At 37.6% G+C, this 26314-nt stretch overlaps 1 protein-coding gene across 2 annotated transcripts in view; it reads left to right on the top strand.

Moving 5' to 3' along the window:
• COL4A6 (collagen type IV alpha 6 chain) overlaps positions 1-26314 on the top strand; it is a 377060-nt gene that overhangs the window by 236792 nt on the left and 113954 nt on the right. For both annotated transcript variants that reach the window (XM_053699142.1, XM_053699141.1), the window contains exons 13-19: positions 2007-2099; positions 3701-3754; positions 5692-5751; positions 13029-13073; positions 17519-17572; positions 18032-18101; positions 19777-19887. In XM_053699142.1, coding sequence (XP_053555117.1) covers positions 2007-2099; positions 3701-3754; positions 5692-5751; positions 13029-13073; positions 17519-17572; positions 18032-18101; positions 19777-19887 — 487 coding nt within the window. The remainder of the gene's footprint in view (positions 1-2006; positions 2100-3700; positions 3755-5691; positions 5752-13028; positions 13074-17518; positions 17573-18031; positions 18102-19776; positions 19888-26314) is intronic.

Raw genomic sequence — 26314 nt, 5'->3', positions numbered from 1 at the left:
AGGCTCCAAAGTCTTCATCCTATCCGGGAAGAAGAGGCGATCCAGACCGGCAACCATCTTGATCCAAGCGGCATCTTCTATCTTCATCCGATGAGGAACGGCTCCATCGTGAAGACATCCAGCGCGGATCAATCTTCTTCCTCCGACGTCCAACTGAAGAATGACGGTTCCTTTAAGGGACGTCATCCAAGATGGCGTCCCTCGAATTCCGATTGGCTGATAGGATTCTATCAGCCAATCGGAATTAAGGTAGGAAAATTCTGATTGGCTGATGGAATCAGCCAATCAGAATCAAGTTCAATTCGATTGGCTGATCCGATCAGCCAATCAGATTGAGCTCACATTCTATTGGCTGTTCCATCAGCCAATAGAATGCGAGCTCAATCTGATTGGAATAATTTATTTCGTTAGATTTAAATTATATTTAATTTAGGGGGGTGTTAGGGTTAGGGTTAGACTTAGCTTTAGGGGTTAATCCATTTATTACAGTAGCGGCGAGATTCGGTCGGCAGATTAGGGGTTAATAATTGAAGTTAGGTGTCGGCGATGTTAGGGAGGGCAGATTAGGGGTTAATACTATTTATTAGGGTTATTGAGGCGGGAGTGAGGCGGATTAGGGGTTAATAACTTTATTATAGTAGCGGTGCGGTCCGCTCGGCAGATTAGGGGTTAATAAGTGTAGGCAGGTGGAGGCGACGTTGAGGGGGGCAGATTAGGGGTTAATAAATATAATATAGGGGTCGGCGGTGTTAGGGGCAGCAGATTAGGGGTACATAGGGATAACGTAGTTGGCGGCAGTGTACGGAGCGGAAGATTAGGGGTTACAAAATTAAAATATTGTGGCGGCGATGTGGGGGGACCTCGGTTTAGGGGTACATAGGTAGTTTATGGGTGTTAGTGTACTTTAGAGCATAGTAGTTAAGAGCTTTATAAACCGGCGTTAGCCCAGAAAGCTCTTAACTACTGACTTTTTTCTGCGGCTGGAGTTTTGTCGTTAGATTTCTAACGCTCACTTCAGCCACGACTCTAAATACCGGCGTTAGAAAGATCCCATTGAAAAGATAGGATACGCAATTGACGTAAGGGGATCTGCGGTATGGAAAAGTCGCGGCTGGAAAGTGAGCGTTAGACCCTTTCCTGACTGACTCCAAATACCGGCGGTAGCCCAAAACCAGCGTTAGGAGCCTCTAACGCTGGTTTTGACGGCTACCGCCCAACTCTAAATCTAGGCCTTAGTTTGCATTTGTCATTTAAAATTGATACTTTTTTTTTTTGCATAACTCGGTTAATATCCTCATATTGTAGTTTCTGACAACCTTTGTTTATAATCATAGTAATACTTAACAAATACAGTTTTATATGAACAAATTGTTTCTGATTTTGTAAATGGATCCTTTGATATACAAAAGCTTATTAAGAAGGTAGGTTTTCAGTGTAATAAAGAATTTCCCATAAGTAGATTTCTGTGCAAATTGGTCATTTCTTCACATAAGAAATACATATGAGTCTCATGAAAAGAAGCATTAAATAAGGAATTACTGTTGAATAGAACAAACTTTACAGTCTCTTTCCACAACAACATTACCTCATCTGTGATCTTCTTCTATGAAATATTGGAAATGTTTTTGGTTTCTCTTTGAACAGCTGTGGTCCGCTTCTAGCTACTTCATAAAAAGGGTTGTATGGGGGGGGGGGGGGGCTAGCTCATGTTGCTTGTACACACCTCCAAGCACAGCATGAATCTGCCTGCCATCTGCACATGATACGCTGCATACAAACAGCTGCATGCAAGCTGCGTCCAATTATGGATGTTTTTAAGTTTTTTAATTTATTTTCATGTTGAGTGTTTATAAAAAAAGAGCAGTTTCTTATATCTGCTCTTTTAGATTAATTTATTTTCTGACCTTTTAAGTAGTTTAATATGCCTTAGGTTTGTGGGAGATGCCAGTAGCTTTTTAAAACCGTTTTTTTCTAAACAGAAATGATAAATATGCCTTTTTTAACAGGGAGATGTTGGGGGTCCAGGTCCTCCCGGACCACCTTATTCCACTGGAACAATGGAATTTGTGGGATTTACAAAAGGCATTAAAGGAGATCAGGTATATGACTAAGTGAATGTTCAACAACGTATCCAAGTGTTTTGTGCTTAAATGGCCTTCATGATAATGTCCCATACTGATTGTGAGCATAACAAATATTTTGTACAGTGACAAATTGTTAAAAGTGTTTGGAAATGATCCAGTGGTCTTGATGCATGTGGCTACCAATGACAGACTTAAAGGGGGGATTGTGTGCCTTATAAATAATTGTTTCTTTTGGGGTATAATATCAATGACAGACATACAAACAGGTGGAATATGTGTTATAGGGCTGAAGAAAACTGTTAACATAGCATCAAGGTGGGCAAGTTACATATATAGATAATGAAGCCTGTGAAAAGAGTTACAGTAGTAATTGGGTGCTTGGAAAAATAAAAGATTAGTTTTGTATGAATGATAACAGATAGTAAAAATATATATTTTTTAAAGTTAAATGTATGCTTACAAGAGCAAGAGACCTAATAATTCAAATGGGGGAATTGAACACTTGGCATTATTAAAGGAGGCATGAAATATTACAGTCATAACTGAAACGTGATAGAATGACCCACAGAAATTGAGGGTTGACCTGGTGAGTTATTTTATACCAGGGAGATAGCTACCAGATTTATAACTTTTGTAGCTAATCCATGATTATGGTGGCTGGTTTATACATGGTGGTTATTTTATTTTACTACTTTTAATTTAATATGCAAGTGTTTTAATGTCAGGGTCCACACTATAGCTGTAAACATTGTATTAAAACTGTTTTACTATGTTAATCATGTAAATGTTAGCTGAAAAAGGCTGTTTTTGCCATCTGTCAGATTACAACATAGTACATATATAATATTGCTTTACCAAAGTTCTTCTATAATACCTGTTTATATACTACATTTGATGTATAAAGAAATACATCAATTTAAGTTTTTAATGGCCTATATTCCAATTTTTAGAGTTGTGTGTAGAGAGTGGCGTTTAACCTTGTTTTGCAAACTTTATGCTTATTAGTGTATAATATTCTGTTAAGTATGCACAGACATGTATAGGTACCTGTGTTTAATTTATACCATATATGATATCTATTTTGGAACACATTTTATGAATCTTTACACCTTAAAGTTACACTAAAGTCAAAAATTGTCTTTCATGATTCAGACAAAGCATGCAATTTGAGGCAACTTTTTAATTTACTCCTTTTATCATTTTTTCTTCGTTCTCTTGGTATCTTTATTTGAAACGTAGGAATGAAAGGTTACGAGCCCACCCATTTTTGGTTCAGCACCTGGGTAGCGCTTGCTGATTGGTGGCTAAATGCTTTTATTAAATAAAGATACCAAGAGAATGAAGAAAAATTGATAATAGGAGTAAATTAGAAAGTTGCTTAAAATTGCATGCTCTATCTGACTCTTGACCATTTGGTTCTAAAAGTTCTGCAAGTTATCAGGTAAACCCTAAAGATATTATCTAATATCAATACATTTTTATCAAGCACATAGTTTGGTTTAAATTTGATGGCAAATATATAAATAAAAACAGATTTTTTTTTATAAAAAATTGTAAAGAGTTCAAAGACGGTATAATATGTGGTGTTTGACAATGTGTGGTTTTCATTTTTATAGGGTGAACCTGGTCCAAAGGGGGCGATTGGATTACCTGGAGATCCTGGACCTAAAGTGAGTTTAAAGTGTTCGTACACATGACATTGCAAAAGTCAAAATCAAACTTTCATGATTCATATAGAGCAATGGTTTTTAAAGTGTGAGGCGGCCTTCCAAGGGGGGCACTAGACCATATAAGGGAAGGCGCAGGAGCAGTGGCACTTCCTATGGAAACTACAAAAAGCAGTTGACTTTGGCAAAACATAGAACATTTTTTTTAAAGCTGACAATGGTACTTGCCAAGAAGTTGTGGTATAAGGCAAAGAGTAGGATGTAGGTGGAAATAAGGCACTCAGAGACAGCGTTGTGTTTGTTGTCTTGATCAGTAACTTGCATTTAACACAGAAGTAACAGAGGGCTAACTAAAGCGTGTGTAAAGCTCTTTTGGTTGAGCAGAATCAGCTCTTTGATAGCTGTATGTGAGCCCTGGATCAGAGGTAAATCCCCCAATTTAAAAGTAAAAATAAATATTACAATTTTCTTTCGAGAGAAAAAAAAGTAATATCTATTATGGGGGGGGGGGGTCTTGTAAATTTCTTCAGAGGGGAGGCCCACCGCCTTAGACTTAAAAAAAAACCCTGATATAGAGGCCTATATTTATCAAGCTCCGTACGGAAGTAGCAGTTTTGAAGCAGCAGTCACAAAGACCGCTGCTCCATAACCTGTCGGCCTGCTCTGAGCAGGCGGACAGACATCGCCGGAAATCAACCCGATCGAGTACGATCGGGTTGATTGACACCCCCCTGCTGGCGGCCCATTGGCTGCGAGTCTGCAGGGGGCGGCGTTGCACCAGCAGCTCTTGTGAGCTGCTGGTGCAATGCTGAATACGGCGAGCGTATTGCTCTCCGCATTCAGCGAGGTCTGGCGGACCTGATCCGCAGTGTCGGATCAGGTCCGCCAGACCTTGATAAATAGAGCCCAGAGCCTGCAAATGGCCAGCAAATTGAAATACATTTTCAAATATTCAGAACAAATCTACTGCTTTTTTATTGCATTGTCTTTATATTATGCACTTTTTGTTAAGTTCCATAAAATATTTTCCATAGAAAAGTAGAGCCATCAAAGCCATAGTTTTTCAACTTTAGACAAAACATTTGCTATATAGACATCTTAGTGTTATTGTTTTCCAAACAGAAATGTGACCAAAGGAGGTCTACTTAAATGGTTTGTGGTCTAAAATATAAAACGTACAAAGAAAGACTCTATGATCTAAATAGCTACAGTTTAGAGGAGAGAAGGGAAAGAGGCGACATGATAGAAACCTTCAAATATATAAAGGGACTTAATAAAGTGTAAGCTGAAAACATTTTCCAGAGAAAAAGAAATACCAACATTTTTTTTTACATAAAGGGTGGTTAACTAAAAGGGACACTTTAGTCAAAATTAAACTTGCATGATTCAGATAGAACATGTCGTTTTAAACAACTTTCAAATTTACTTCCATTAGCCATTTTTGCTCAGTCTTTTTATATGCATACTTTCTTAGGCACCAGTTTCTACTGAGCATGTGCAAGAGTTCACAGTGTATACGTATATGAGTCTGTAATTGGCTGATAGCTTTCATCTGGTACAGTGGGCAGAAAAATTGAAACAATCTTTGACATTTGAAATTCAAAGTAAGGGCTATTGCATTGTCTGATAATAGTGTATCTGTGGATTGTGAAATTCTACTGTATTAATATTCTTTCAATTGGTAAACACAAGGACTGTAAATAAAATTACAAAAAGTCAGGACTATCATGCGGCTGCCCTAAGAAATAATTAAGTTTACACTGCACAAGTAATATGGGTAGACTTCATGGCACTTTTGGTTCTTATCTACCCTCGAATTCTGTGTTTCTATGACAGTTTTTACTTTGGAGATACTTTTGTAACAGTTACAACTTTAAATTTATCTTTTAATTATATGATATGTACTATCTGCTAATAAACTTTATATATCATTTCTTCAGGGCTTTGGTGGCTTTGGTGAGAAGGGTGAGAAAGGAATTCTTGGACTTCCAGGTGGAAGAGTAAGTAGCAATTACTGTAGATGTATATTACACATGTATGGAAATTGTAAGTAATTAAGCTAAACAAAAAGTCACAAAAGTCACAAAAGTCTTAACAAAATGTTACAAAGTAACCAGGCTCTCTAAGGCCTAGATTTGGAGTTCGGCGGTAGCCGTCAAAACCAGCGTTAGAGGCTCCTAACGCTGGTTTTGGGCGCCCGCTGGTATTTGGAGTCAGTGATTAAAGGGTCTAACGCTCACTTTTCAGCCGCGACTTTTCCATACCGCAGATCCCCCTACGCCATTTGCGTAGCCTATCTTTTCAATGGGATCTTTCTAACGCTGGTATTTAGAGTCGTTTCTGAAGTGAGCGTTAGAGCTCTAACGACAAGATTCCAGCCGCCTGAAAATAGCAGGAGTTAAGAGCTTTCTGGCTAACGCCGGTTTATAAAGCTCTTAACTACTGTACCCTAAAGTACACTAACACCCATAAACTACCTATGTACCCCTAAACTGAGCTCCCCCCACATCGCCGCCACTCGATTAAAATTTTTAACCCCTAATCTGCCGACCGCCACCTACGTTATACTTATGTACCCCTAATCTGCTACCCCTAACACCGCCGACCCCTATATTATATTTATTAACCCCTAACCTGCCCCCCACAACATCGCCGCCAGCTACTTAAAATAATTAACCCCTAATCTTCCGACCGCAAAGTGCCGCCACCTACGTTATCCCTATGTACCCCTAATCTGCTACCCCTAACACCGCCGACCCCTATATTATATTTATTAACCCCTAATCTGCCCCCCACAACGTCGCCGACACCTGCCTACACTTATTAACTCCTAATCTGCCGAGCGGACCTGAGCGCTACTATAATAAAGTTATTAACCCCTAATCCGCCTCACTAACCCTATCATAAATAGTATTAACCCCTAATCTGCCCTCCCTAACATCGCCGACACCTACCTTCAATTATTAACCCCTAATCTTCCGATCGGAGCTCACCGCTATTCTAATAAATGTATTAACCCCTAAAGCTAAGTCTAACTCTAACACTAACACCCCCCTAAGTTAAATATAATTTTTATCTAACGAAATAAATTAACTCTTATTAAATAAATGATTCCTATTTAAAGCTAAATACTTACCTGTAAAATAAACCCTAATATAGCTACAATATAAATTATAATTATATTATAGCTATTTTAGGATTAATATTTATTTTACAGGCAACTTGGTAATTATTTTAACCAGGTACAATAGCTATTAAATAGTTAATAACTATTTAATAGTTACCTAGTTAAAATAATAACAAATTTACCTGTAAAATAAATCCTAACCTAAGATATAATTAAACCTAACACTACCCTATCAATAAAATAATTAAATAAACTACCTACAATTACCTACAATTAACCTAACACTACACTATCAATAAATTAATTAAACACAATTCCTACAAATAAATACAATTAAATAAACTAGCTAAAGTACAAAAAATAAAAAAGAACTAAGTTACAGAAAATAAAAAAATATTTACAAACATAAGAAAAATATTACAACAATTTTAAACTAATTACACCTACTCTAAGCCCCCTAATAAAATAACAAAGCCCCCCAAAATAAAAAATTCCCTACCCTATTCTAAATTAAAAAAGTTACAAGCTCTTTTACCTTACCAGCCCTGAACAGGGCCCTTTGCGGGGCATGCCCCAAGAATTTCAGCTCTTTTGCCTGTAAAAAAAAACATACAATACCCCCCCCCCCAACATTACAACCCACCACCCACATACCCCTAATCTAACCCAAACCCCCCTTAAATAAACCTAACACTAAGCCCCTGAAGATCTTCCTACCTTGTCTTCACCATCCAGGTATCACCGATCCGTCCTGGCTCCAAGATCTTCATCCAACCCAAGTGGGGGTTGGCGATCCATAATCCGGTGCTGAAGAGGTCCAGAAGAGGCTCCAAAGTCTTCCTCCTATCCGGCAAGATGAGGACATCCGGACCAGCAAACATCTTCTCCAAGCGGCATCTTCGATCTTCTTCCATCCGGAGCGAAGTGGCAGGATCCTGAAGACCTCCAGCGCGGAACATCCATCCGGACCGACGACTGAACGACGAATGACTGTTCCTTTAAGGGACGTCATCCAAGATGGCGTCCCTCGAATTCCGATTGGCTGATAGGATTCTATCAGCCAATCGGAATTAAGGTAGGAATTTTCTGATTGGCTGATGGAATCAGCCAATCAGAATCTAGTTCAATCCGATTGGCCGATCCAATCAGCCAATCAGATTGAGCTCGCATTCTATTGGCTGATCGGAACAGCCAATAGAATGCGAGCTCAATCTGATTGGCTGATTGGATCAGCCAATCGGATTGAACTTGATTCTGATTGGCTGATTCCATCAGCCAATCAGAAAATTCCTACCTTAATTCCGATTGGCTGATAGAATCCTATCAGCCAATCGGAATTCGAGGGACGCCATCTTGGATGACGTCCCTTAAAGGAACAGTCATTCGTCGTTCAGTCGTCGGTCCGGATGGATGTTCCGCGCTGGAGGTCTTCAGGATCCTGCCACTTCGCTCCGGATGGAAGAAGATCGAAGATGCCGCTTGGAGAAGATGTTTGCCGGTCCGGATGTCCTCTTCTTGCCGGATAGGAGGAAGACTTTGGAGCCTCTTCTGGACCTCTTCAGCACCGGATTATGGATCGCCAACCCCCGCTTGGGTTGGATGAAGACCTTGGAGCCAGGACGGATCGGTGATACCTGGATGGTGAAGACAAGGTAGGAAGATCTTCAGGGGCTTAGTGTTAGGTTTATTTAAGGGGGGTTTGGGTTAGATTAGGGGTATGTGGGTGGTGGGTTGTAATGTTGGGGGGGGGGGGGTATTGTATTTATTCTTTTACAGGCAAAAGAGCTGAAATTCTTGGGGCATGCCCCGCAAAGGGCCCTGTTCAGGGCTGGTAAGGTAAAAGAGCTTGTAACTTTTTTAATTTAGAATAGGGTAGGGAATTTTTTATTTTGGGGGGCTTTGTTATTTTATTAGGGGGCTTAGAGTAGGTGTAATTAGTTTAAAATTGTTGTAATATTTTTCTTATGTTTGTAAATATTTTTTTATTTTCTGTAACTTAGTTCTTTTTTATTTTTTGTACTTTAGCTAGTTTATTTAATTGTATTTATTTGTAGGAATTGTGTTTAATTAATTTATTGATAGTGTAGTGTTAGGTTAATTGTAGGTAATTGTAGGTAGTTTATTTAATTATTTTATTGATAGGGTAGTGTTAGGTTTAATTATATCTTAGGTTAGGATTTATTTTACAGGTAAATTTGTTATTATTTTAACTAGGTAACTATTAAATAGTTATTAACTATTTAATAGCTATTGTACCTGGTTAAAATAATTACAAAGTTGCCTGTAAAAAAAATATTAATCCTAAAATAGCTATAATATAATTATAATTTATATTGTAGCTATATTAGGGTTTATTTTACAGGTAAGTATTTAGCTTTAAATAGGAATCATTTATTTAATAAGAGTTAATTTATTTCGTTAGATAAAAATTATATTTAACTTAGGGGGGTGTTAGTGTTAGGGTTAGACTTAGCTTTAGGGGTTAATCCATTTATTAGAATAGCGGTGAGCTCCGATCGGAAGATTAGGGGTTAATAATTGAAGGTAGGTGTCGGCGATGTTAGGGAGGGCAGATTAGGGGTTAATACTATTTATGATAGGGTTAGTGAGGCGGATTAGGGGTTAATAACTTTATTATAGTAGCGCTCAGGTCCGCTCGGCAGATTAGGGGTTAATAAGTGTAGGCAGGTGTCGGCGACGTTGAGGGGGGCAGATTAGGGGTTAATAAATATAATATAGGGGTCGGCGATGTTAGGGCAGCAGATTAGGGGTACATAGGGATAACGTAGGTTGCGGCGGTTTACGGAGCGGCAGATTAGGGGTTTAAAAAAATATGCAGGGGTCAGCGATAGCGGGGGCGGCAGATTAGGGGTTAATAAGTGTAAGGTTAGGGGTGTTTAGACTCGGGGTACATGTTAGAGTGTTAGGTGCAGACGTAGGAAGTGTTTCCCCATAGGAAACAATGGGGCTGCGTTAGGAGCTGAACGCTGCTTTTTTGCAGGTGTTAGGTTTTTTTTCAGCTCAAACAGCCCCATTGTTTCCTATGGGGGAATCGTGCACAAGCACGTTTTTGAGGCCGGCCGCGTCCGTAAGCAACTCTGGTATCGAGAGTTGCATTTGCGGTAAAAATGCTCTACGCTCCTTTTTTGGAGCCTAACGCAGCATTTGTTTGAACTCTCGATACCAGAGTTAAATTTATGGTGCGGCCAGAAAAAAGCCCGCGGAGCGTTAACAGCCCTTTTACCGCCGAACTCCAAATCTAGGCCTAAGTGTATTACTAATTTTGTGATCGTCATAGTTCATCGATCGTCATTTTTCATCGCTTCCATTCTCTGATTAAGTCACACTTTGGGGATCCTTTATTAAGGCAAATATGTGATTGTCCATATTACCAAGTTCATGTCATCTGTCACAAGAGGAAACATTTTGTCTATGCTTTATTCTTTTATTTATTGTCCAAGTACTCTGTCATAAATACCCCAAAGTTAAAGGGACACTTAAAGTGAATGTAAATTTTCATGAATGAGTGCCCGTTTTTTTAAAAATACTATTAAAAACAGGGGCACTTTCATTCATGAAAGTTTACATTGCAGTGTATTTTAGAAATACCTTTTTCTTCAGTAAAGCTGGATCACTAATCCCCCCGCACGCAATTCCTCTGTCCTCACGTCACCAATGACGAAACCGGCTTCCTCCAATCATGCCTTCCCCCCCAGAGCATCCATCTCGTGAGGCCATACCGTGTTTGGAGGAAGCCGTTTTCTTCATTGCTGTGTAAGTACAGCAGGAAGAAGTGGGCGGGGGATCGCCGATCCGGCTTTGGTGAAGAAAAAGGTAAATATTTCTAAAATACGCTGCAATGTAAACTTTCATGAATGAAAGTGCCCCTTTTAATAGTATTTTTAAAACCCGGGCACTGATTCATGAACATTTACATTCACTTTAAGTAAAAATTAAACTTTTATGATTATGTAACATTAGCCTAGCGGGACCAAAAAAATAAATAACAAAAAAATGTATTTTTAAACTCCCCAAACACTTTACTTACCTTACCTTCCTCAACGGTGTCTTCTTGTGCTCCACTGTTTTTATTTTATTAAATCGTATCGCGGGTGGGCTGTATATTCACAGTGTGCCCGATCACCCATTTAACTAAATGTAGGACAGAGCAGAAGAAGACGTTGAGGAAGTTAAGGTAGTTAAAGGGACACTGAACCCAAATTTTTACTTTCGTGATTCAGATAGAGCATGACATTTTAAGCAACTTTCTAATTTACTCCTATTATCAAATTTTCTTTATTCTCTTGGTATCTTTATTTGAAATGCAAGAATGTAAGTTTAGATACCGGGCCATTTTTGGTGAACAACCTGGGTTGTTCTTGCTGATTGGTGGATAAATTCATTCACCAATATTAAAGTGCTGTCCAGAGTTCTGAGCCAAAAAAAAAAAAAAAAGCTTAGAGGCCTTCTTTTTCAAATAAAGATAGCAAGAGAACGCAGAAAAATTAATATAGGAGTAAATTAGAAAGTTGCTTAAAATTGCATGCTCTATCTGAATCACAAAAGAAAACATTTGGGTGTCCCTTTAAGGTGATCTAAAAGTCTTAAGAAATGTAATTTTTGCTACATCTAGTGCTCCCACTTGATATTTTAAAATGGTTTTTAAATGTAACATTTGATTTAATTAAATGAGAAAGACACTCTAAACAAACACTATTTTCATTTCTATTTATTGAATGTATTTTTCTGCAGTTGAAAGGTTAAAGGGACATTGACGTTTTATTTAAAAAATAAAATATTTTATAACGTTAGAACATTTTATTTTAGAAAAATACTCAAAGTTGTGCCCTTGTGCTACTCCAAGTGAGGATACAGCCAGTGAGCCAATTAGAATCAGGGATACGTGTGTATGCTCTAATCACTGGCCATATCCTCATCTAAAGCAGAAAGTAAGTGTTCAAGAGTGCCAAGTTAAAAATGTTTTAACCCTTTTAAAGGAATAAAAAAAAAGGCCAGATTACATAGGGAGCCTATGATGCCCTTGGTTTTAGGCTATTTTTGGCCATAATATTTTTTGGTCAGGGTGTAACATGACTTTTTTTTTCATGACATTTCCAAAGTAAGTCTTCGACAGCCAGGGCTTGCAAATCACTTGCATTAATAATATATATATATAAAAATACAGATGGCTTGCGCTAGTTAAGTCACCTGCCATTCCCAACAGAGACTCAAAAAGTGCTGCCCCCTCCCAATCTGCTGCCCAAAGCAAGTGCCTAGGCTAAGTGGAGCGTTAACAGTTACACACAAGCGAAAAGGGTTTTATCGCAGGTGTTTACATATACAGTAGGTATAGATATATATTGTACCAAAATACCATCAGATATATGTAGAAATATGTATTTATGAATATATAGAACATATTCTGCTATGTGACGAACATTGGAATATGAAATATTAATATTTTCATGTTGGTTTAGTGCACTTGAGAATATACAATCGGGTTTGCGCGCAAGTTGGGTGTTTTTTTTCCCTCTTTTTTGCTCCATGGACTTCTACGGGGTAATACTTTAACGTGTGCATGATATCCTAAGTTTGACTTTTTGCACGCATCGGGTTAGAGCTAGTGTGAAAATAGTTTACTTTCAACTTGTAATATGAGTGCTACCCGACGCACGCAAAAAGCTTAATTCTATCAGAGTTAGGGCTGAAGCAGGAGCGTTAAATACCGCTCCACTTGTAATCTGGCCCAAAAGGCTTTAAAAAAGAACATTTTATTTTTATGCTATGATGTTTCTTAAATTACCACAGACGTTTCATTTCTTTCACTAATATACAAATGCTGATTCTCATGAACTATGTATTTATAACAAAGATTCAGAAAAATGATGAACAAATCTGTCCAAATATTCAACTTTGCATTCAAGTGAGCTAATGGGCAAACATTCAATCTCTTAAACATGTGCTCATCCCTAGTTATCTCGGGAGCGTAGAAAAACAGCTGTACCTTAATTCCTTATTATAAGTCCCATAAAATTATCAGTTTCATTCATTTTACGGTGAGCAAAATTTAGAGTGTAAGCTTCATTTTGGCAAAACTTTGAATGTTCTCTGACAAATGTTGCCATTGTTAATTATTTGTCTTTCTCACAGGGTTACCCAGGACTTGATGGATCCTATGGATTTCCAGGCAGGAAGGTACTGTATATATCTTCAACGGAGTACTTAGAACTGAGGAGAATGTTCTAGTCCTTTAAAACAGGGTTCTTCAAACCACGTGTTGGGACCCATGTTTACTAGGTTGCAACTCATGTGTGTTGTAGCCTGTGGTGTGTGTGTTCTAGGAGTGTGTGTGTGTGTTGTATGAGAGTGTGTATGGTGTTTGTCTTGTATGAGAGTGTGTGGTGTGTGTGTGCATGTGTTGTATGAGTGTGTGTGTGTTGTATAAGAGTGTGCAGTATTTGTTTGTGCTATATGAGAGTGTATGTGTTGTGTGAGAGTGTGTATAGTGTGTGTGTTGTATGAGAGTGTGGGGTGTGTGTGTGTTGTATGAGACTGTGTGTGTGTGTGTTGTATAAAACTGTGCAGTGTTTGTTTGTGCTATATGAGAGTTTATGTGTTGTATGAGAGTGTGAATGGTGTGTGTGTTGTATGAAAGTGTGTGGTGTATGTTTGAGCTATATGAGAGTGTGTGTGTTGTATGAGAGTGTGTATATAGTGGTGTGTGTTTGTGCTATATGAGAGTATATGTGGTGTGTGTGTTGTATGAGAGTGTGTGGTGTGTGTGTGTGTCATATGAGAGTGTGTGTGGTGTGTATGTGTTGTATAAGAGTTCGGGGTGTGTGTGTGTTGTATGAGAGTGTGTGTGGTAGGTGTTTTATGAGAGTGTGTGGTGTGTGTTGTATGAGAGTGTGTGGTGTGTGTGTTATATGAGAGAGTGTGTATTTGATTACCTATATAACACTTTCAAGTTTGACTACAATCAGGAATATAGTATGCACACTTTTCAGACAGGGCATAAAAATAGGGTTGTGAAAGTATGTGATGTCATTGCACTGGTTCATAGAGAAAAAAGTTTAAAGAACTCTTCTTAAGACACTTTTCTGCAGGATTATCACATTTGAGACCATTCCAATCCATTAGAAAATCATTAGAAAACCAATTTACTATGTAGTTTGCTGTTAGCTTTGCACCTAATTAACATCCCCAATACTTTGAATTGATATAATTAAACAGTTTTTTCAAATCTATTAGAAAACACAGCATTTTTTAATGCTCTTTGGACCTTTCTAATTCAACCCCTAGACCTTTTGAAATCCCAATATAGCCTGTTTTGTACAGTTTTATTTCAATGTTAAACGTTTTTGAAATTGCTCAGATCCCATGTTAAAGGGACAGTTAGTGAAGAAATGCTAGCCTGATAATAATACACATATGTGTTTCTTAAAAGTATATTAGTTATTTAAATATTGAGTAAAAAGGTGTAAAGTTATAACCTGTTTCCTTTTCTGCTAAGGACCAATTAAAGGGACATTAAAAGACAAAATGTTCTTTCATTATTCTGATAGAGAATACAATTTTAAAAAAAGTTTCCAATTTACTTCTATAATCATATTTGCTTTGTTCTCATATTATTCTTTGTTGAATGGATACCTAGGTAGCTAGTGTGCACATACCTGAAGCACTACATGACAGGAAATAGTGCTACAGAAAAGTACATAGACAAAGTCCCAGCACCAAAGGTAATTTCTTGAAAACACTTCCTTAATTAAATTTCCTGTGGTTCAGGATTACCCCTCAGCACTTTAATTCAATCCTTGTATTAAGGATGTATTTACATCAAAACATTGATGAAAAACGTAAGTCACAATATTTCCGTATAAGCAATATTAGTACAAACTGGTAGGTCTTACCCGCTCAATCTGGAACGGTCTCTGTATTCTGAGTCCCACTAATGTGTCGGTCCACAGGAGCCTTTCTTTATATATCAATTTGTGAATCTTCGTAGATGAATGGGCTTCCGTCAGCCCGGCTCCCTCCTCGATCACTCAATAGTACAATGGACTGCTACAGCTTCACCTCCTTCTTGGGTTAATCCAGTGCTGCTTATACCTTTGTGCTTTTAGGGGTATCCCGCTCTCACCCAGGGTCTGACGATTGTGACGGTTTGTTTGTTGCTACCTGTGCTCACTCCAGGTTCCCCAATTGGCTTAATACAGGTGTGGTGATCAAACGATCAGTAATAAGGAGCACCAGGCAGGGTTCAAGCAAAGAGAATGCTGAGCTATCTATGTATATGTTGTTCTAGTCTGTAAGATTTTAATTTAACCCCTTAAGGACCAGCGACGTACCCTGTATGTCACTGGCCTTTTTTTGGGACTTGATTGTTTTATAGCGCGGTCTTGCCACCAGCGTTGAGACTGCTTTATTCCACAAAGCCTGCTGGAGGGAGGGCATTAATAGCGTGTTCTTGCTAGACTTGTGCTATTATGTCCTTAAAAAACCCTTAATGACCAGTGACATACAGGGTACATTGTGGTCATTAAGGGGTTAAGCTGGAAAGTTCAATAAAAGTTACGTTTTATTATATTGAACCCTGCCTGGTGCTCCTTATTACTGATCGTTTGATCACCACACCTGTATTAAGGAAATAGTGCTGCCATCTAGTGCTCCTGCTAATGTATAGCATTGTTGCAAATGAGATTACATCCCAGCTTTTCAACAAAGGATAACAAGAAAACAAAGAAAATTAGATAATAGAAGTAAATTGGAAAGCTGCTTAAATTGTATGTTCTATCTGAATCATGAAAGAAAAAATTTGGGGTTTATGTCCCTTTAAGGACAATTATAAATTGAAAGTTTTCAGAGATACATTACAGAAAAAGGGGTCAAATTCGAAACATATAATGAAAGTATATTGCAAGTTTCTTTACTATTTATTATTACACATTATATAACACAGTTACAAGGCTTTTAATGTCTCTTTAACAAACATAATTAGTGTCTGATTTAATAACAAGTTAAAATATAGTTCAAGTTATACTTTTAAACTACTTACTGTTTTTTGGCCATATATATTTAGCCTTTATAACGGGCTGTAAAAACCACTGTGAAAACTGAGATAAGAAGTTACATATTTTAATTATTTATGTATTTATTTATTTGTGGGTTTAATTAGATTGTCCTCTTAAATTGTCTACAAACAAACAATGGCGGCTGTTTAAATTGATAGCAATGGCTTACAAAATAAAATCCAAAGTGCTTAAACATGCATTTGTTTTCATACAGCAAATGATTATTTTTCATTGGAATGGCTCCTCGGAGTATTTTTAATTCAACAGTTTAAAAAAAAAAAAAAACTAAATAACTAAATAACTACCTTAAAAAAAAAGAGACACCTAAAAAATGAAAAAAAAACTAAAATTACTTAAAAAAAACCATTAGGTTATTTTTGTAAAGTTATTTATTTTTTAATTTTTAAGTAATAGTATGTTTTTTATTTTTTAAAGTTAAGGTTATTTTGTTTTTATTTTTTCAGGTAAGTTTTTATTTTTTGTTTAAAGGTAGTTATTTTTTCTTGTAAAGGTAAGGTTAGTCTGTTTTTTGGGTAACTTAGTGGGCATTAGGTTAAGCGGTTTAGATGTTAATGAGTTACTTATTTGCAATGTTGGGGGTGTAGCGGTTTAGAGGTTAGTAGTGTAAAAGGTTACTTTGCGATAGTGTGGAAGGGTAGTTTGTGCTGTGGGGTGGCAGTTTAAGGGTTGATAGTGTATTGGGTTACTTTGCGATGGGGGTTGTGGCGGTTTAGAGGTGAATAATGTAGTAGCAACTTTGCGGTGGGCTATGTGGTGGTTAAGGAGCTATTAGAGTAGGGGGCTTATGGCTATTCGGTTAGTGTGCGATTATGGGTGTGAGTTTTTTTTCCACTTTTCTCTCTCCATTGAAGTCAATAGGAGAGTACATTTACACAATTGCGATATTCTAGGTCCTGCTCTTTGCGCGAGTTGGGTTAGCACTCAAGTGATAAAGATTTACTTTCAACTTGTAATACAAGCGCTACTCGACTTGCACAAAGAGCAGAAATCGAGCGGTGTTAGCATGTGAGCGGGAGTGGCAAGTAAAACTCCACTCATAATCTAGCCCATATAGTATAAGCAGTTCTCTTTGAAATTTGTAGATTGGGGAAAGGGGACACATACAAAAAGAACTTAAAAAAGACTATATACAGGAGAATACAATTAAAGATGATCAAGGCAGAGAGTTAGTGGTGGATAGGGTCAGTTTCTTTATAAAGACTAGCTTATGCTGGGTAGATACTGTGTGCAGGTTGCACCTGGGTTCTATGCATGCCCTACTAGATGTATAATTGTTGAGAGGTGTCAGGTTGGTATTGGGGAACTTCATAGAAAGCACATGGATTATTAACAATACCTTTAATATGGCTTTTTTTATACTAGTAGTATGGGACTGTATATTCTCTATCTGATGGCTATTTAAGCTACAGTGTTTTATCTGACCTTAAGTGATGGAAAAAAAGGCAGAGCATTATAAGACTTCAACCAAGAAAAAGATTAGATCCTTTCTTACTCTAAAAAATGTTTGCATTGTTTTTATGTTAAACATAATTTCACTTTCTTTTACAGGGGCAGCAAGGTGACCCAGGATACACTGGACTTGAAGGCTTTAAAGGGCTAAAGGTAGTTACACTCTTTTTATTGGTAAATTGTAAAGAAAGGGCTTGTGTAGATGGCAGCTTATGTAAGTCTGCTGTTCCTAAAAAGAATATAAACAAAACATGCTGAGAAATGGATGGTTGATGGACTTTAACCTTAAATTTAGTGCAAATAAAAATAAAATATTTATATTATTGAAAACGTGGAATGATTTGATTTGCATAAGAAACAGATTGGGTATAGAAAGTGGTTATTCAAAATCACTTTATATCATTTTAAAGTCATAATAGCTTGATAAATCTAGTCACAGCTTCTAATATTTTACATCTGGCTTCTAACGTTTTACAATATTCTAAATATATCTAAATACAAACCCACAATGACAAGCTCTTCAATATTATTCATGGCTTATAAGTAGAAATATATATTGGTTTAGATGCTTAGAACTGATAGAAAAGGTGGTAAATGTTCTTATTGTTTCAGGGTGAACAAGGAGATATTGGTTTTCCTGGTCCCACAACATATGTAGATTCCGAAGGTTCATCTGTTTCAGGTACTTAAAGTTTTACATTTTAAAATGTTACCAGTGCTCTACGTTTTTTATACTGTGTAGTATATTATCTAGGAAGTTCGATTTATGGATACTGTAACCGTCGGTGAATGTATGGTGTTTGTTTTAAAAGGGAACAGAAGTGTCTTCATTATTATATAATACCAGATGTGCTCAAAAGGGATACCATAATCTCCATGCAGATCCTCAAGACTGACCAGTAGAGTTGAGGACTGTTGGGTGATTTCGTATTTTACCCACATTGAGTTGTGATACCATGGACTGAGGTTTACAAAAATATAGTTGCATATTGTGACCTCAAGAAATAATTTCAAACATTTGGCACATGCATAAGTAGATCACACTAACAACATTTCATTAAAAAAAATAAGAGACTGATAAGCTGTGTAGCTCCAAACACAGACAGTCAGCTATTCAGGATCATCAGTCAAATAACCCCACCATTCACCAGTTATGTTTTGTTCAGGAACTGGAATGCTTGTGGCGCTTGAGTTTTGCCCCTTTGTGGTATAAAAATCAGAGTAAGATTGAGTAACTAATGTAAAACATACATGTCCAAATTTCTGAGAGTTCTTTGCCATCATTAGGAATGGAGATAATATGTTTTAATTCCAGGGACTGAATGGTTTTCTAAGTTGCAGTAATATAAAGATTGGAGAGAGAACAATGGTTACAATGACTAATGACAAGCATGTTATTATATCTTCTTTGCCAATAATTATATCACAAAGTTGGGCACGTTTCTAGCAAGCAAACACTATGAGCTTAACATCCAATTGGCTATTTCTTGACTACCCACCTGCTATGTCTTTATTACCATGGAAACCATCTATTTATTTAATGATTTATGTATTCACTGTTTTTTTCTGTGATGTCACTAACAGGATAGACTCCCACCATATTTCTTGTAGCTTCTCCCAATTAAAAGTTAGAAGTATGGAGAGAATGGGTTCAGCATACTACTGGAATGTAAATATTGGATCACATACAAATTATTCATTACTTATTCATGGCCCAAACTATTCCTGGCAACGTTATCTCTTCAAATTTTACATAAGAAAAACAGTTGCCTATTTAGAGTTCTCTCTTTTCTCTATGATTTGTAATTTTCTCTTTACCAAAAGACTAAGCTAAAGAGCAATACAAAGTATGTATATTTAAAATAAAATCTATTCTCTTTTTTGCAAATTTAGCCTTTGAATGAAATCCCCGGTAATCCAAAAGGGATATGGCAATTGGTCTTTAGCAGGAAATAGTTTTAGACTTTTATGTGAGTTTCAGGTCTACAAGCTAAGAATCTATAATACATTTATTTGATGTGAGTTCAAGTTAATAGTTTGTGAGCTTACAACTTCCCATTTGTGCAATTTCATTATCTATCCTAATATAACTCTCTTCTCTTTCTCTCTCTTTCCCCCAATCTTACATCCATTCTGCCATTGTTTTCCCTGTATCACCCTCTTCTCTTTAATCCTTTTTATTCTTTCACTCTTTTTTTCTCTATCTCCCTTTCTCTGTCCTAACTTGATCCATTTTCCGTCCCATTTATTGTAGTTTAATTTATTTAATTTCACATATATTATGATCTAAAACTAGAAATTATGTATATATATTTATTTATGTTTTATTTATCATTGCCATCTTCTGCTTATTGCAGGGCCATCTGGAGATCCAGGTCCTCCCGGCCGGCCAGGAATTCCAGGCGATGAGGGGTTCAGTGGCCCACCTGGCCCTCCAGGCTCACCTGGGTACCCTTCCTTTGAGAGAGGTAGGAAATGATCACTTCTGATTGGCCTTCAGATAGAGTGAAAATGAACTTTTGACCAAATAACATTATACAGTTTTAACACATCAAAAGCAACGTGAAACGCAACATTTTTTTTTCATGAATTAGATAGCGCATACAATTTTAAACAACTTTACAATTGACTTCTTTTATCAATTTGGCTTAATACTCTTTGTATCCTTTGCTGAAGGAGCAGCAATGTACTACTGGGAGCTAGCTGAAAACATTGGGTGAGCCAATGACAAGTGACTTACATGTGCAGCCACCAATAAGCAGCTAGCTCCTAGTAGTTGCTACTTATGAGCCTACCTTGGTATATTTTTCAACAAATAATACCAAGAGAATGAAAGAAATTAGATAACACAAGTAAAAGGGAAAGTTGTTTAAATTGCATTCTCTATCTAAATCATAAAAGTTTAATTTTGACTTTCCCTTTGCTTTGTGGGCCATTTTGCAAATATATTTAAAGTAAAAAATTTATTTTAACCCATATAAAATTATCAAAGGAATATGAAAGTAAAAATTATATAGCAGCAGTGTTTGCAACAATATTTCTTTCATGTAATTAGCAAGAGTCCATGAGCTAGTGACGTATGGGATATACATTCCTACCAGGAGGGGCAAAGTTTCCCAAACCTTAAAATGCCTATAAATACACCCCTCACCACACCCACAAATCAGTTTTTACAAACTTTGCCTCCTATGGAGGTGGTGAAGTAAGTTTGTGCTAGATTCTACGTTGATATGCGCTCCGCAACAGGTTGGAGCCCGGTTTTCCTCTCAGCGTGCAGTGAATGTCAGAGGGATGTGAGGAGAGTATTGCCTATTTGAATGCAATGATCTCCTTCTACGGGGTCTATTTCATAGGTTCTCTGTTATCGGTCGTAGAGATTCATCTCTTACCTCCCTTTTCAGATCGACGATATACTCTTATATATATACCATTACCTCTGCTGATTTTCGTTTCAGTACTGGTTTGGCTTTCTACAACATGTAGACGAGTGTCCTGGGGTAAGTAAGTCTTATTTTCTGTGACACTCTAAGCTATGTTTGGGCGCTTTTTTTATAAAGTTCTAAATATATGTATTCAAACATTTATTTGCCTTGACTCAGGATGTTCAACATTCCTTATTTTCAGACAGTCAGTTTCATATTTGGGATAATGCATTTGAATCAATCATTTTTTCTTACCTTAAAAAATTTGACTTTTTCCCTGTGGGCTGTTAGGCTCGCGGGGGCTGAAAATGCTTCATTTTATTGCGTCATTCTTGGCGCATACTTTTTTGGCGCAAAAAATCTTTTCTGTTTCCGGCGTCATACGTGTCGCCGGATGTTGCGTCATTTTTTGACGTTCTTTTGCGCCAAAAATGTCGGCGTTCCGGATGTGGCGTCATTTTTGGCGCCAAAAGCATTTAGGCGCCAAATAATGTGGGCGTCTTATTTGGCGCTAAAAAAATATGGGCGTCGCTTTTGTCTCCACATTATTTAAGTCTCATTTTTCATTGCTTCTGGTTGCTAGAAGCTTGTTCTTTGGCATTTTTTCCCATTCCTGAAACTGTCATTTAAGGAATTTGATCAATTTTGCTTTATATGTTGTTTTTTCTCTTACATATTGCAAGATGTCTCATGTTGCATCTGAGTCAGAAGATACTTCAGGAAAATCGCTGTCTGGTGCTGGAACTACCAAAGCTAAGTGTATCTGCTGTAAACTTTTGGTAGCTGTTCCTCCAGCTGTTGTTTGTATTAAATGTCATGACAAACTTGTTAATGCAGAAAATATTTCCTTTAGTAAAATACCATTACCTGTTGCAGTTCCATCAACATCTAATGTTCAGAGTGTTCCTGATAACATAAGAGATTTTGTTTCTGAATCTATTAAGAAGGCTATGTCTGTTATTCCTCCTTCTAGTAAACATAAAAAGTCTTTTAAAACTTCTCTTTATCCAGATGAATTTTTAAATGAACATCATCATTCTGATTCTAATGATTCTTCTGGTTCAGAGGATTCTGTTTCAGAGGTTGATGCTGATAAATCTTCATATTTATTTAAAATGGAATTTATTCGTTCTTTACTTAAAGAAGTCCTAATTGCATTAGAAATTGAGGATTCTGGTCCTCTTGATACTAAATCTAAACGTTTAGACAAGGTCTTTAAATCTCCTGTAGTTATTCCAGAAGTTTTTCCAGTTCCTGGTGCTATTTCTGAAGTAATTTCCAGGGAATGGAATAATTTGGGTAATTCATTTACTCCTTCTAAACGTTTTAAGCAATTATATCCTGTGCCGTCTGACAGATTAGAGTTTTGGGACAAAATCCCTAAAGTTGATGGGGCTATAGAGTTGATGTCAGGTTTATGTCTCTAGCTATTTTAGCTAGAAGAGCTTTATGGCTTAAAACTTGGAATGCTGATATGTCTTCTAAATCGACTCTACTTTCCCTTTCTTTCCAGGGTAATAAATTATTTGGTTCTCAGTTGGATTCTATTATCTCAACTGTTACTGGTGGGAAAGGAACTTTTTTACCACAGGATAAAAAATCTAAGTGTAAAAACAGGGCTAATAATCGTTTTCGTTCCTTTCGTTTCAACAAAGAACAAAAGCCTGATCCTTCATCCTCAGGAGCAGTTTCAGTTTGGAAACCATCTCCAGTCTGGAATAAATCCAAGCCGTCTAGAAAAGCAAAGCCAGCTTCTAAGTCCACATGAAGGTGCGGCCCTCATTCCAGCTCAGCTGGTAGGGGGCAGATTACGTTTTTCAAAGAAATTTGGATCAATTCTGTTCACAATCTTTGGATTCAGAACATTATTTCAGAAGGGTACAGAATTGTTTTCAAGATAAGACCTCCTGCAAAGAGATTCTTTCTTTCCCGTGTCCCAGTAAACCCAGCGAAAGCTCAAGCATTTCTGAAATGTGTTTCAGATCTAGAGTTGGCTGGAGTAATTATGCCAGTTCCAGTTCTGGAACAGGGGCTGGGGTTTTATTCGAATCTCTTCATTGTACCAAAGAAGGAGAATTCCTTCAGACCAGTTCTGGATCTAAAAATATTGAATCGTTATGTAAGGATACCAACATTCAAAATGGTAACTGTAAGGACTATCCTGCCTTTTGTTCAGCAAGGGCATTATATGTCTACAATAGATTTACAGGATGCATATCTGCATATTCCGATTCATCCAGCTCACTATCAGTTTCTGAGATTCTCTTTCCTAGACAATCATTACCAGTTTGTGGCTCTGCCGTTTGGCCTAGCAACAGCTCCAAGAATTTTTACAAAGGTTCTCGGGGCCCTTCTATCTGTAATCAGAGAACAGGGTATTGTGGTATTTCCTTATTTGGACGATATCTTGGTACTTGCTCAGTCTTCACATTTAGCAGAATTTCATACGAATCGACTTTTGTTGTTTCTTCAAAATCATGGTTGGAGGATCAATTCACTAAAAAGTTCATTGATTCCTCAGACAAGGGTAACCTTTTTGGGTTTCCAGATAGATTCAGTGTCCATGACTCTGTCTTTGACAGACAAGAGACGTCTAAAATTGATTTCAGCTTGTCAAAACCTTCAGTCACAATCATTCCCTTTGGTAGCCTTATGCATGGAAATTCTAGGTCTTATGACTGCTGCATCGGACGCGATCCCCTTTGCTCGTTTTCACATGCGACCTCTTCAGCTCTGTATGCTGAACCAATGGTGCAGGGATTACACAAAGATATCTCAATTAATATCTTTAAAACCGATTGTACGACACTCTCTGACGTGGTGGACAGATCACCATCGTTTAGTTCAGGGGGCTTCTTTTGTTCTTCCGACCTGGACTGTAATTTCAACAGATGCAAGTCTTACAGGTTGGGGAGCTGTGTGGGGGTCTCTGACAGCACAAGGGGTTTGGGAATCTCAGGAGGTGAGATTACCGATCAATATTTTGGAACTCCGTGCAATTTTCAGAGCTCTTCAGTCTTGGCCTCTTCTGAAGAGAGAATCGTTCATTTGTTTTCAGACAGACAATGTTACAACTGTGGCATACATCAATCATCAAGGAGGGACTCACAGTCCTCTGGCTATGAAAGAAGTATCTTGAATTCTGGTTTGGGCGGAATCCAGCTCCTGTCTAATCTCTGCGGTTCATATTCCAGGAATAGACAATTGGGAAGCGGATTATCTCAGTCGCCAAACGTTGCATCCGGGCGAATGGTCTCTTCACCCAGAGGTATTTCTTCAGATTGTTCAAATGTGGGAACTTCCAGAAATAGATCTGATGGCTTCTCATCTAAACAAGAAACTTCCCAGGTATCTGTCCAGATCCCGGGATCCTCAGGCGGAGGCAGTGGATGCATTATCACTTCCTTGGAAGTATCATCCTGCCTATATCTTTCCGCCTCTAGTTCTTCTTCCAAGAGTAATCTCCAAGGTTCTGAAGGAATGCTCGTTTGTTCTGCTGGTAGCTCCAGCATGGCCTCACAGGTTTTGGTATGCGGATCTTGTCCGAATGGCCTCTTGCCAACCGTGGACTCTTCCGTTAAGACCAGACCTTCTGTCGCAAGGTCCTTTTTTCCATCAGGATCTCAAATCCTTAAATTTAAAGGTATGGAGATTGAACGCTTGATTCTTGGTCAAAGAGGTTTCTCTTACTCTGTGATTAATACTATGTTACAGGCTCGTAAATCTGTATCTAGAGAGATATATTATAGAGCCTGGAAGACTTATATTTCTTGGTGTCTTTCTCATCATTTTTCCTGGCATTCTTTTAGAATTCCGAGAATTTTACAGTTTCTTCAGGATGGTTTAGATAAAGGTTGGTCCGCAAGTTCCTTGAAAGGTCAAATCTCTGCTCTTTCTGTTCTTTTTCACAGAAAGATTGCTAATCTTCCTGATATTCATTGTTTTGTACAAGCCTTGGTTCGTATAAAACCTGTCATTAAGTCAATTTCTCCTCCTTGGAGTTTGAATTTGGTTCTGGGGGCTCTTCAAGCTCCTCCGTTTGAACCTATGCATTCATTGGACATTAAATTACTTTCTTGGAAAGTTTTGTTCCTTTTGGCCATCTCTTCTGCCAGAAGAGTCTCTGAATTGTCTGCTCTTTCTTGTGAGTCTCCTTTTCTGATTTTTCATCAGGATAAGGCAGTGTTGCGAACTTCTTTTGAATTTTTACCTAAGGTTGTGAATTCCAACAACATTAGTAGAGAAATTGTAGTTCCTTCATTATGCCCTAATCCTAAGAATTCTAAGGAGAAATCATTGCATTCTTTGGATGTTGTTAGAGCTTTGAAATATTATGTTGAAGCTACTAAGACTTTCCGAAAGACTTCTAGTCTATTTGTCATCTTTTCCGGTTCTAGAAAAGGCCAGAAAGCTTCTGCCATTTCTTTGGCATCTTGGTTGAAATCTTTAATTCATCATGCCTATGTTGAGTCGGGTAAAACTCCGCCTCAGAGGATTACAGCTCATTCTACTAGGTCAGTTTCTACTTCCTGGGCGTTTAGGAATGAAGCTTCGGTTGATCAGATTTGCAAAGCAGCAACTTGGTCTTCTTTGCATACTTTTACTAAATTCTACCATTTTGATGTGTTTTCTTCTTCTGAAGCAGTTTTTGGTAGAAAAGTACTTCAGGCAGCTGTTTCAGTTTGAATCTTCTGCTTATGTTTTCATTTAAACTTTATTTTGGGTGTGGATTATTTTCAGCAGGAATTGGCTGTCTTTATTTTATCCCTCCCTCTCTAGTGACTCTTGCGTGGAAAGATCCACATCTTGGGTAGTCATTATCCCATACGTCACTAGCTCATGGACTCTTGCTAATTACATGAAAGAAAACATAATTTATGTAAGAACTTACCTGATAAATTCATTTCTTTCATATTAGCAAGAGTCCATGAGGCCCACCCTTTTTTGTGGTGGTTATGATTTTTTTGTATAAAGCACAATTATTCCAATTCCTTATTTTTTATGCTTTCGCACTTTTTTCTTATCACCCCACTTCTTGGCTATTCGTTAAACTGATTTGTGGGTGTGGTGAGGGGTGTATTTATAGGCATTTTAAGGTTTGGGAAACTTTGCCCCTCCTGGTAGGAATGTATATCCCATACGTCACTAGCTCATGGACTCTTGCTAATATGAAAGAAATGAATTTATCAGGTAAGTTCTTACATAAATTATGTTTTTTTACTTCCTAAGGGCAGACCTCTCTGAATTATATAATAAGAGGGGCAGAATCTGAAACTGTAGCAAGATTTGAGCTGTTTCCCATGGAAACGCGAGGTCAACAGGGGAGCACCTGACACTGATAACATTTTTTCAATCATATACAGATAAAACGGCTGTGTTTCTGTGTTCTTTAACCTGTTTTCACTATCATTGTAATCAGTGTACTGTTAAAACCCAGTTCTTTCTGCTAATAACACATTCCTCTCATCCATTG

Source organism: Bombina bombina, chromosome 1 (assembly GCF_027579735.1).
Source record: "Bombina bombina isolate aBomBom1 chromosome 1, aBomBom1.pri, whole genome shotgun sequence".
NCBI lineage: Eukaryota > Metazoa > Chordata > Amphibia > Anura > Bombinatoridae > Bombina > Bombina bombina.
Note: the sequence above shows the minus strand (reverse complement) of the source record. Positions and strands in the feature narration are given on the sequence as shown.